Raw genomic sequence first — 12315 nt, 5'->3', positions numbered from 1 at the left:
TCTCAGCAGTTAAACTTTGAAGACTTCTTTATCTTGTTTTCTGTTTCCTCTCTGCTCCCTTTTCTCCAACCTAATACTGTTCTGTTGCGGGGTGCCTGTGGGACCAGGGGGTTCACAAGGGCAGGAGTCTGTGGCATCTGCAACCTGCGGGCCGCGTAGCCCTCCCATGCCGAGGCTCGGTTTCTTCTGTAATATGGGGAGTCAGAGCCGATGTGCACGGTGTGGTAAGGGGTTCACTGCGGTGGCTCTCACGTTTTCATTGGGCACTTACCGCAAGCAACGCACTTTACATCTTGGTCAAGTACCCACTTAGATACGTGTACCTGAAATAAACGGTTCCCAGGGCCAGAGCACTCTCCCTGAGATGCTCTCCGCCTCATTCTGTTTCGTTTTTATAAAATGCTGGTCACCACTCATTAAGCTTTTACACGACCCAATACTGGCCTCTGATTTGATGTCGAGACAGACCAAAAAAAAAAAGCAAGTGCAGACGTAACCACCCATGGAGTACAGGGCTATGCAGGGAAGAGGGGTCTAACGAACAGGAGGGGCGACCCGTTCCCCAGTTCACTGAGACGCCTCCAGCCGGAGCTGGACAAGGCGGCAAGCAGGCCAGGTCAGGCGGGGCTCGGAGGCCCTGGTGGCGCGGCTGGGATTTATTTTAAGGGACACGGAACGCCACCGCAGGAGAGGGGGAGGGGCGGGATTAAAGGAGAAGATGCGCTCAGCATGTTATATTTAGCGGCCAACGCGCCGGAAGCGCTCGTTACCCGCAGTTACTACGGCGCCCCACGCGCGAGGGGCAGCCCCCACCCTAACCTCCTAGGCAGTGACCTTGATCCCGTCTTCTTCCGCCTAGGGAAGAGACCCTCCCCCCCGACCCTCCGCCTCCACCCCGCTGGCAATGATTATGGCCCGGCCTCCTACCTTCTACCCTCAAGGAAGAGACCTCCCCGGCCTCCCACCTTCACTCCGCGGTCAGTGACCCCGACTTCCGTGGTCAGTGACCTCGGCCCCCCGTCACTCCCCGAGGAAAGGAGCCCCCAATCTTCGCCCCTGGGGAACGGGAGAGTTGGGGCGCACGCTGGCCTTCCCGCCCAGGGCCGGGGAAAGATGTCCGGCAAGCTGCTTTAAAAGGGAAACAGAGCCGTGAAAACTGTCCACTGGCTCCCTGCCCCTGGGTGGCGAGAAGATTAGCACGCGCGGCAGGCAGAACTTGGCGCCCCGCCCCTTCGCCACACGTGTGCCCCGCCCCTCCCGCGCACGCGCGCTCCGCCCCGGCCGATTCCCACCCCTCCCCCAGTCCTGCCCATCGTGTCTCGTGCTACCACCCTGCGCGGGGCCCGCCGGGAGCCAGCCGAGAAGTGGGGCGGAAAGCAGGGGAAAGCCCGCCCGGGCTGGCGGCGCTGGCTGCGCAGGCGCAGATCGCGGGCCCGCCCCCAGGCCGGCGGCACGGCCATATTTAAAGGGAGGCCGGCGAGGCGAGCCAATGGGGGACGAGCGTGTGGGGGCGGGGCGTGGCGGCGCAGGCCCCGGATGTGGCTGCTGTGGCCCCTCCTCCCCCGCGCTCCCCTCAGAGCCCCCGGCCGCGCGCCGCCGCCGCTCGCTCGCAGGTCCCCGCGGAGGCCCTCGCGCGGCGGTGAGGCGGCGCCGAGGCCGAGGAGAGGGCGAGGAGGCGACCGCGCGGAGGCGAACGGGCCAGGCCCGGCCGGGCGGCCGCCGCCATGAGCGGCTCCTCGGGCACCCCGTACCTGGGCAGCAAGATCAGCCTCATCTCCAAGGCGCAGATCCGCTACGAGGGCATCCTCTACACCATCGACACGGACAACTCCACCGTGGCGCTCGCCAAAGGTAGCGCCCCGCGGCCGTCCCAACCGCCCGGCCCCCACCCCCTCCAACAGCCGGGCCCGCGCCCCCGCCCTACCCCCACCTCCGCCAGCGCGCCCCCTCCCCAGTCCCGCCTCACCCCCCCTTGGCGCCCCTCCCCCGCCCCCTGGCGCGCCCCCGCATCCGGTCCGCGCCCCCCGGGGCGCCCCCGGCCTCCGCCCCTCTCCCGTCGCAGCCCTCCGGGGCTGGACCCGCACAATGGGCTCCCCGGGCCCCGGAGGCGGCGTATTTGTGAGCCGCAGCCCCGCGCTGCCCGGAGTTGGGGTGGGGAGGTGGGGGGAGGGGAGGGGAAGGGAGGGATGGGGGGGCGGGCAGACCCGAGTCTCCCCGGGCCTCTCCGGGACGCTGTGAGGGCGGGGGGTAAGAAAACGACTCCTGCAAGCCCTTCTGGAACCTATTAAGCAGCTGGGGCCTTGAGCCTGAACAAATACCACGTCTTAATGGATTCTCCTGCCAGGATAAGAGCGTCGGTTGGCGGCTAGGTGCTCCGTTTGAAAGCGCCTTCCTACTCTAATTCAGACGTTCGGTCTGTGGGTTTATCCTTTGGTGACAGACCCCTCCCTGCGGGCGCTGGTATCCCCACTGAAGTCCTGGGAGACTAGGGAAAAGATGGCTGCATTGTGCCTCTGCTGGAGCCCAGAGTCTTTCTGAGTGTGTTGAGGCAGGAGGTGGCCTCAAAGTTCCTTTGTCTTCATCCTCCGGGAAGGTAACTAGTGTGGTTCCCCTGCCTCCTAGAAGTGCTGCGTGCAGCCAGGTCTGCAGAAGCCCCGTGTGGTTGGTGGGTCTTATTAGGCCAAGGACATTGTGCTGGGCTTCAAGGGTCAAGGTCCAGCGCCCACGCTCTTGTGTTAGAGCCCCAGGCCTTTAGGTCGCAGTCAGTTCCCAGCTCTGGGAATAGCTCCTCTAAAGACTGGTAGTTAAGTTTTTGGATGGACGCGTTGCTCCAGGAGGTGTTGATACAAGTATTATTAGTATTGTGTTAGTATAAGTACTAATTTGTAATAGTACTAACTAGTATTAGTATTATAAGATTATATTGTCATTTGTACTTTTGACTGAATTTGGCCTGAGACCCTGGTTGGAAAACCTGAAGCCCAGAGTAGTCCCTGGTCCTCAGTGTGCTCAAATTAGTTAGAGGCAGCCTCAAGCCCATCTGTGCCTCAGAGATCCCAGGAGGAGCTTGGGCTCCTTGAACCCTGCCATCAGGGGTTAACCCCCTACGAAGTTCCTCTAGGAGACAGTGACACTGCTGGTGGGCGTCCATGTTCAGGGCCCCCCTCTCCCATTGTTTCTCTACCAGCTCCTCCCAGGCTGGTTGTGGACAGAAGGGTGGGGATAGCACTCAACCCACGGCTTTTCTCCGTTGAAAACAGAGTCCCCTGGGCTGATGTGTTGTGAAGTTTCAATGAAAAAGCAGCTGTGGGGCCGTTTAATCTGCTAAGTCAGATGTGAATGGGGGTTCTGCAAACCAGACGACTCATTTTGTGAGAGCGCTGGCTTGTATTTGAAAGTGAGAACACTGAGCTTCATGAATCTTTCCTTGTCCTTTGTGACCTAGAACTTTTTGGAGCTTCGACAGCTGGGGTCTTGTCAGTTGATAATGGGGTCTTCTCCATTGATAATTGGGGGGTGGGTATTAGTTGAAACGTGGAAACTGGGTGCTGTGGATGGCTCCTAGGAGGGGACTGATTGAATGCACTTGGTTGAGGACAACAAATTAACCCTTCTTTTTCTCAACCCCTAAGTGAGGTCCTTCGGTACTGAAGACCGTCCCACAGATAGGCCTGCTCCCCCTAGAGAGGAGATTTATGAGTACATCATCTTCCGGGGAAGTGATATCAAAGATATTACTGTGTGTGAACCTCCGAAAGCTCAGCACACGCTCCCTCAGGATCCTGCTATCGTTCAAGTAAGTGCCTCTCTGTATTTCTGTTGTGGGCATTGTTTCTAAGAGCTGCTGGTTTCCAAGTGGAACTTGGTGTCGTCTGGCCAGAGTGCTCAACTCAAAGAATGATCTTTTCGTGAAAAGTAGTTGAATTTTCGTCTAGGCGGTTGGTGTTCTGTGGGAGGTCTTAACCACCTCTAGCACGCAGTGGGGTGTACTGAAGAGGGAGGTGGGTGTGCTGGGAGGGGTGGGGGTGAGATGCTTCTAGGGGAGATTACCGATATGCACCTGGGGGGCTTGTCCTTAGTGTCGGGTTGGGTAAGCCTGTAGCCCCAGTGGTGTGCTATGAGCAGCAGAGACGTTTGGAGGGACTTGGGTCAGCGGAACTCGCTGTTTCCACACTGTCCAGGCGTTGTATTTAGAGTTGCGGAACATTGACGTTGCAGGTCTCACACCACATGCCTGCCTGCTGCATTAGGGCATTTGCCCTGGATTACTAGGGAGCCCAGGGGTCCCTAGTAATCCCTTTCTTAACTTGTAAGAAGTTTACAAGTCCCTTTCTTGACTTGTAAACTTCGACAGTCACTGACTCTTCTTGGGTTCACACTGCAGGAGGCTCTGGGGCTCAGCGTGCCCCCTGGGAGGTAGGAGCTTGCACTCTGGGCTGTGGAGCCCGTAAAGAAGCTCCAGGCCAGACTTTGGAAAGGTTTGGAATGAGCATCCCTAGGAAGTTGCGAAGAAGGAAGTACCTGAACAAGTCCTGAGCGACAGCGGGGCCCAGGCACCAGTCTGCCTGAAGGTGGGGAGCCAGAGAGGAAACGTGTGAAGACAGTTCCCTAGTAGCACAGCTGGGCCCCTGAATGTTGGGGGAAGGGCCTAGTCGATGCCCCTGGTCCTCTGAGTTTCTAGTCATAGGCAGCAGGGGCCATTAGAGGGGTTCATAGCGTTAGGAGAAGATCGTGTTAGAATTTTGTAGACTGGTGGAACTGGGGATAAGGTATGGAAAGGGCAGTTCTGAGCTCCCTGAGGCTATCTTGGAGGCTCATGCTCCTCAGTGCCGCCTCAGCCTCTGCAAACACAGGCTGACAGCCTGGCTGCCTTTGCTGGTCTGCACGGTGCTCTCCAGGCAGGGTGATGGGAGGCCTTGCGCTGCTCTCACCTGTGTGTCTCGTTGCTCAGTCTTCCCTGGGCTCGGGCTCGGCCTCCTCCTTCCAGCCACACGTGCCTTACAGCCCCTTCCGAGGGATGCCGCCCTACAGCCAGCTGGCCGCCAGCTCCCTGCTTAGCCAGCAGTATGCCGCTTCCTTGGGTTTAGGTGAGTAACCTTTGCCACCTGTGAACTGCCTGTGCTGTGACATCCAGGAGATGGGCACAGACCCTGGTGGTGGGGACACTGTATTCTTGTCACATGCAGATTTGTAGTGCACACTGCGTAATGTACCTTTCTCAGTGCCCCTTCAGCTAGTGAGAAATTAGTAATTCCTCAAATGAGTGAGAGAGGCAGCAGTATGAGTTTTGAAACAGATGAATTGAATCAGAATTCCTTTAAAATAGCCTGTGTCTGGGTGGAAATTGTGGTACGTCTGCTTCAAGGAAGAAATAACTGATATGTGTAATTACAGATGAGTTCTAACCACTTACACATTTGTCAGCCTATAAATATAAAAGTTAAGTGCAACACCCACCTATTCTATCCTTTTATCATTCTCCTGTCAGTGCTTTGCTCAAAAAGTGAAATTTCCCCCACGGCTGAGTAAGTTCTCTACACGCGTAGACTGAGGGTTACCTGGCCATAGGTTTGCAGTGTATTCAGACCACAGAGTTGCAGGCATTGCCTACTTCGCTCATGAATCATGCTTGTAAGAGTCCTGCCGTCTTGACCACTGCTCCTGCAGTGCAGGAGCCCTTCTCACCTGGCTCCCTCTTCCTAGGTGAGGCTTGTGTGAACAAAGTGCCCCGTGAAAGAGCCTGCTGGGTGCGAGCGGAGTCTCTCCTTACTCACCTGTGTGCTTTCTTGTTTGCTCTTGTCTCCTTTATCTTCTTTTAGAGAAGTTGGTAAGCCCTCCAGCCTCAGCCGCGGCTTCCAGCCCTAGTTCTTCTCCATCTCCACAACCTGTTTCAGAGCTTGACATGTCCTCAGAGCCACACCAGCTCACTTCCAAGGGTAACAGCAGTTTTGGAGAACTGCATGCCGTGTTGCGAGCTAAGAGCGAGGGGTAAACCAGTAGTAGCCCAGAATGACGGTAGCTGTAGCAAATAACTTGCTGAGCCCATGGATCAGCTCAAGTGCTTCTGTGTGGTTCTGCATGCGATCCTGGAGTAATGGCTCCCACAGTTTTAAATGACTGATTAGAAAGAACCGGCAGTGCACTTTGTTCACTCGTCCTGAGTCCAGGGCCTGTTTTCACCTATTCCGTATTACTTCTGCTCAGAAGGCCCTTTTCTGGGGTTTCTATTGGGGAAGTCTGCAGGGTGATCGCCTGCTGCTCTGGGATCCGTGTGGCACTTTCCTCACCACCCAGGGCATGAGGAATCGGGGGCCTCAGATATCTCTGGGGAAAGAAGCACCATTAAAATTGGGTGGCCAACCTGAGCTGTAGACCAGGTGAACAGTGGGCCTGATCCCTGGCTTATTAACACTGGTTTGTGCAACCTGTCTGCCGGGTGCCTGCATGTGTGGGAGTTTCTTGACCTTTCTGGGCCTTCTTTCACCAGCAGTCTGACACGAGAGCGCTGTGTGCCACCCTCACCATTGCAGAGACTCAGTCCAAGATGGTACCTGGGGCTTCCGTTACAGTCCACAACTACCGTCAGTCTGTTAACCTGCTTGTGTTGCGTTCCTGCGTGAATGCCAGAGGATCTGAGCTATGGCTGCAGTGATGGTTTTTCTCCATTTAAAAACTGCCTGAGATAGTTGGTGGTTGTCGCACAGAGTCAGACACGACTGAAGTGACTTAGCAGCAGTAGCAGCAGGGCTCTTTACTTAGAACTGCTCTAAGGGCAAGATAGTTTGAGTGGTCTGTTTTTGTGAAAGGTAAACAAGCCCAAGGTTCTTGCCCAGTCTGGTTACAGTGTGAGTAGGACACAGCTGTGTCTTGTTGTGGGAAGGTCATGCTCAGTGACGCAATTGTCAGAGAAAGTAGTCTAGGTTAATTAATGCCATCACAGAGAACACTTAGAAGTACCAGCGTGGGGACTTCCTGGTAGTCCAATAGTTAAGAATTCGCGCTTCCCCTGAAGGAGGCACAGGTTTGATCCCTGCTTTGTGGTGTGGCCAAAATAAAAAGTACCTGTGTGTAGGGCCTGGCTTCTGAGTACTTCTGATCTTTACAAGGAATTTCTCACAGTCGTTTCTGTTGTGTTTGCAACAGAAGGTAGACTGTCCTGTGTTCACGTGTGCTGGGCTGCGCCTCCGAACATAGTTACTCTATAGTTAGGATTCATTCTGTCTCAGAAGTCTGTGCACCTCCACCTAGTCTTCAGCTGTCTGCTGCAACAGTGCCCATAGGAACGTGGGAGGGGAGATGGCCTGACCTCCCCCTCTGGCCTCCTCCTGTGGCTAAGCCCCTCCCGTGAGCTGGGAATTCAGCCAAGACTGGCTTCCGAGGCTTCTCTTCTGCCCTCAGGCCTGGGGATGCCTCGGGGTGGGGAAAGATTCCTGCAGTGCCTGCTCCAAGGGCAGCCTGGGAACCCTGGGCTCTTACAATGAGCCTTCACTGGGGGAGCACAGGCTGTCACTTCTCTGTAGTCAGCTCTCATCGCTTCATCCTTTTTTATTTTATTGCGCCTTAAGCAAAAATGACCGTGTTCTAGCATTTTTAACTTCAAAGGCTGACCATTGCATTTTGTGGAAGATGCCAGACTGAGATGGTTCTTGTCCAGGAGGGCCCAGAGTGAAACACATTCTCAGACCATGAATTCACCAGGATCTCAGGATTGTCGAGCCCCCACGGGGTTAGAGCTTATGTGGTTTGGGGGAAGCGTTTTCTAAGGCACTTGAGAGGTGTTCATGGTGGTAGGGGTTTCCCTCCTCGGGGTGCCCTAACTAGGGGAGCCTGCTGGCTTTGTTGCTGCCTAGACTCAGTGCAGGGGATGGTACAAGTCAGGGCTGTGCTGCGTTTGGTAGAATTTCTCAAGGCAGTTGCCTTCCTCTCCTGCCTCATTCGCCAGCTGGGAGACAAGTATCGGGGTGTGGGGTGTGAGGCTTGCTCCTTTTCTCCATTTTTAAATCCTCTTCTTCTCAACTCAGGAGCCAGCTTTCCATCTGTCTCAGTCAGCAAGAGCCCCATGGTGGAGCAGGCCGTCCAGACTGGATCTCTTGATAACTTAAACTCCAAGAAGCTGTTACCTGGCAAGGGCACTGTGGGCATGCAGCTCAATGGGCGCCCGGCCCCACCCGGCACCAAGGCCACCACCGGTACTTAACTGCTCTCTCCCCTGGTCTTTATTCATGTTCTCATAGGCACAGTGCTTCCTGGGGGGGGTCTCTATTTTTTTAACTAGATCCCCCGGCCCCTCACCTCACAAGCCCTATAGATTTTGCAGGGCATCCTCTTGCCACATGTACCCTGGGGGTGCCGCCTACATCCCTTGCTGGGCTTTGCTTCTGCGGGTGCTGGCCTTAAACTCTTTCCTTTTGCGCCTTAGATATAGCTCAGCCAGCAGCTGTGCAAACTCAAGGGCAGGTGAACGACGAGAACAGAAGACCTCAGAGGAGGCGCTCAGGTAACAGCTATTGCCATTTAGAGTTCTGGGGAGCCGTGCCCTGCTCACTGCTCCTGCCTGCTTCTCGTGGGTGACAGTTTCAGGGGGCCGGGTTCAGCGGTGGCTTCCATGTATTCTGTCCCTCTTGGTCTGCTGTTTGACACTGAGCAATGTTGGGTTAGTGGCTTACCAGCCAAGGCCACCCTTTCTTCTCACAGGGAACAGACGAACAAGGAACCGCTCCAGAGGGCAAAGCCGTCCAACTAACATCAAGGAAAACACAATCAAGTTTGAAGGTGACTTTGATTTTGAGAGTGCAAATGCCCAGTTCAACAGAGAAGAGCTGGACAAGGAATTTAAGAAGAAACTGAATTTTAAAGGTCTGAAAATCTGCCCTCCCCCCAGGAGTGTCCATAGAGTGGGTCAAGGAAAGACAGCTGGGGGTGGGGGGCAGCTGGGAATGGTGGTCACTGGGAAAGCTTGCCTGTCATATAAGGAATTCCTGGCAAGGAGAGGAGTCTGGAGCGGGGACAAGAGCAGATTGCAGGGCCTGGGGCAGTGCGGGGTGAAAGAGACCAGCCCTGAGGAGCAGAAGAGCTTTAACTCAGTGCAGAACACTCCCGGGCATTTCCCCAAGCCTCAGTCAGCTGGAGTGGCCTAGTGGGCACCTGTCCTGGCAGAAGGGGCTTGGTTTGCTCCCTGGCATCTCAGTGCTCTGCTTCTCTGTGCAGATGACAAAGCTGAGAAAGGGGAAGAGAAGGACCTGGCCGTGGTGACCCAGAGTGATGAGGCCCCTGCTGATGAGGACCACTTGGGGCCCAACTGCTACTATGACAAATCCAAGTCCTTCTTTGACAACATCTCCTCTGAACTCAAAACCAGGTTGGGGATCTGAGGGACCAGGCAAGGCCTCGGGGAGCTGGTGTGGAGGTGGTGTACCTTTGCCCTTGAGACTGGGGCATGCTCCCATGGAGACCAAACCCAGATCTCAGGTTCAGGGCAGATCTCTGGGGCCCCCATTCACAGTTTCACCATCATGCATACAGTAGCCCCAGTGGCACCATCAGTAGGTGGGGTCACTGGTGCTAGAGTGATCTGACCCAGGTCCAGGCCCCTCTTTGCTCAGCTGCCCTTTCGAACCATCAGGGTGGGGGTGGAAAGTGCTCCCCGCTGGTACTGCTGATGTTCAGTTCTGTACCACCTCGCCTGGGCCTGCTTCCTGGTCTGACCTTGCTGGCTTGAGGCCCTTGCCACCTAGGCAGCTGGCATGGGTGTCCACGGTTTTCTTAAACCTGATGGCTTGAGGCCGGGGACTTGTATGTGCTTTGTTTTTAGTATCCAACTGCTGATGCCTAGGTGCTGCCCAGGAACATGCTAGACAGTAAATGGAGTCTGTAGGATGAGCATGGTGTGGACACTCAGGTCCCTCCGTTACTCAAGTGGAGTAGTGGGCGCTGGGGGTACAGCAGAAAGGAAAGGAAGAGGCTCTTGTTTCCCTTCACCCTGAGCACACAGCAGTCTTGTGCTGGCTTTCAGAGGTTGCGGGTGTGAGAGACCCGTCCAGTAGGAAATAGGCCTGGGAATCCTTGCAGTGCAGAGGCTCCGGCTCCAAGGTCCTGACTGGATTGCCGCCGCCCCCCATGGCTCCAGTGATGAGTCACCATCTGTCCTCCTTCCTCCCCAGGCTGTGTGAGGAGCTGCCTGCTGCAGTCAGTTTCACGTTCTTTGTTTGTGGTTCAGTTCCAGGCGGACGACGTGGGCTGAGGAGAGGAAGCTCAACACGGAGACCTTCGGAGTGTCAGGGAGGTTCCTCCGAGGCCGTAGTTTCCGGGGTGGATTTCGAGGGGGCAGGGGCAACGGTGCAACCCGCCGTAACCCGACTTCCCACAGAGCTGGGACCGGCAGGGTGTAACGAGGCAGCCAAAGGTAAGTGAGGGGGCTCCGTGATCCTTTAGCATCTTGGCCAGACTGGGCCCCGTAATCTTAATGAATCACTTGGGGGGCTCTCAAGGACGGTGAGACTCAGGCCCCAGGTTGTCAAAGTGAGGGTCCAGGCACAGAAGGGTGGGGTGTTTCCTCCTCTAGTGTGGTCAATCAGGAGAGATGATTACAAGCTGGGACTAGCCCCAGCTTGGTCCTGCAGTGCCCCCAAGTCTGCATCTTTAACTAGGTCAAGGGATCACATGTGCCCCTTGGGGTCTGGATGGCATGTGAGCTGCAGGTGGGACCTGGAGCTGCCTCCCAATCCCCAATGTGGACAAAAACAATGATCTCAAGTTGTGTTGGCTGACTTGGGGTTGGGGGAAGGTTGAGTAGCCCTTCATTGGAGGCCAGGGTGTGCTGGGCTTGAGCTGGGGAGGTGCCTGGTAAGATACTAACCAGGTGTCATGTCTTCTCGAAGGCTCTTGCTGAAGCGGCACGGGTGCCAGGCCGTGTCTACGAGGATGATGGAGAACGCTGCACTTACTGGGGGAGATGTGGTCACTTCGTTTACTGAGTTTGGAAAGTTCCACGCTACTTCTTAAGTTTTGGACTGAACTTGGATGTGGTCTGGGTTAGAACCTCTTGTTTGGGGAAGTGTACATGGGAAACCGCTTTGAGGTTTCCTAGCCTATTTTTCCTTTTTAGTTGTGCACAGCCTGTTTCTAAGGTTTTGGTGTTCTGCAGAAAGGTTCTGGAGCGAAAGCGTGATCCTCATTTTGTGACCTTTCTTGGACAGCTTTGACTTTAAGGTGGAACCAAATTTCATTTGGCAAATGCAGCAGCCAAATGCATCTCTGTAACTCAACTGGCCACAGGTGCTGTTGGCCTGGCACCCTCACTGCCACAGGTGGGGCCCAGGAGCCGGGCACGGCCAGCACAGGGGCATGTGGGGGCGGGTGGGCCTAGGGCAGGGAAAGTGCGGTGTCCCACGGATCATGTTGTATAAGCAAAGCAGATGACCCTGACATCCCAAGGGGCAATGTCAAGGTAGGGGCTGGTGGGGTTGGGGTGGGGGGCTCCTGGTGGTGAGCTGTCACTTGGAACGTGGCTTCTGTAGGAATCGGGATGGGGGTGAACACCCAGGACAAGCCCCTCGGTGGCGTGCCTGTCCTCGCCAGTCCGTGACCCAGGCCAGTCAGTGTTGGACTCAGGCCGAACGCTGTTCGGTGTCTCATCCACTTGGAAATGAGCCAGTCTTTGTTTTTTTGCGAGGTCGATTGACCGAGAGCATACTTCTTCTCAGTTGTAAATAGTTCCATGTTTTTGTTTTACTGGTAGGTGGAGGGGAGGGTGGGAATATAAATTCGTTGCATGAGACCTGTAGTAGAAGCATGTTCCCTCTGACAGGGCATTGTGGTGAACATAAGCACCTTGGTAACTAAATCCCTTTAAGTAGGTATAAAGGTTTTAGTTCTGTATTACGTTACTGTAAAAGCTTAGGTTTATTTTTGTAGGACTTCATGGCTAAGAATTAGAGCATAGCAATGGGGTTGCTCTGTTGGAGTAATGTAAACTTGTAATTATAAATAAACACACAAACCTTTAAAACTCTTCTTGCTCTAGAAATAGTCCTGTTGACTCTGTTGCCTAAATTACATCAGGGTTAACATGCCTGTCCCACATGCATGCTGTGCATGTGCGTTCAGGCCTTGAGCTGGTCAGATCTCTGGGGACACCTGGTGCTGTGAGCAAGACCTGGTCAGTCTGGGTGTGGGCCGTCAGCCAGGCCCTTCTGGGGTGAGTGATCCTGCTCTCTGGACACTTGGGACACTGGTTTAAAGAACCAGCTTCAGAAAGCTTGCTACCTTAGTGCAGCTTCCACACCCCCAGAACTTCATGTTCATGCTTTATAACGT

General features: G+C 55.2%; 1 protein-coding gene across 3 annotated transcripts; it reads left to right on the top strand.

Annotated features, from left to right (window-relative positions):
• The first annotated feature begins 1563 nt into the window (after window positions 1-1563).
• LSM14B (LSM family member 14B) lies at window positions 1564-12010 on the top strand. 3 transcript variants are annotated; one of them, XM_061436982.1, is made up of 10 exons: window positions 1567-1851; window positions 3633-3796; window positions 4952-5087; window positions 5820-5936; window positions 8022-8189; window positions 8420-8497; window positions 8695-8856; window positions 9208-9358; window positions 10217-10402; window positions 10878-12010. In XM_061436982.1, the coding sequence occupies exons 1-9, from the start codon at window positions 1725-1727 to the stop codon at window positions 10386-10388; spliced, it is 1275 nt and encodes a 424-aa protein (XP_061292966.1). In that variant the 5' UTR covers window positions 1567-1724; the 3' UTR covers window positions 10389-10402; window positions 10878-12010. The 3 variants fall into 3 exon arrangements, with proteins under 3 accessions (XP_061292967.1, XP_061292966.1, XP_061292968.1); XM_061436983.1 differs by lacking the exon at window positions 8420-8497 and having other exon boundaries at window positions 1564-1851; XM_061436984.1 differs by lacking the exon at window positions 5820-5936.
• The last annotated feature ends 305 nt before the right edge of the window (window positions 12011-12315 follow it).

Source organism: Bos javanicus, chromosome 13, assembly GCF_032452875.1.
Source record: "Bos javanicus breed banteng chromosome 13, ARS-OSU_banteng_1.0, whole genome shotgun sequence".
NCBI classification, from domain to species: domain Eukaryota; kingdom Metazoa; phylum Chordata; class Mammalia; order Artiodactyla; family Bovidae; genus Bos; species Bos javanicus.
Note: the sequence above shows the minus strand (reverse complement) of the source record. Positions and strands in the feature narration are given on the sequence as shown.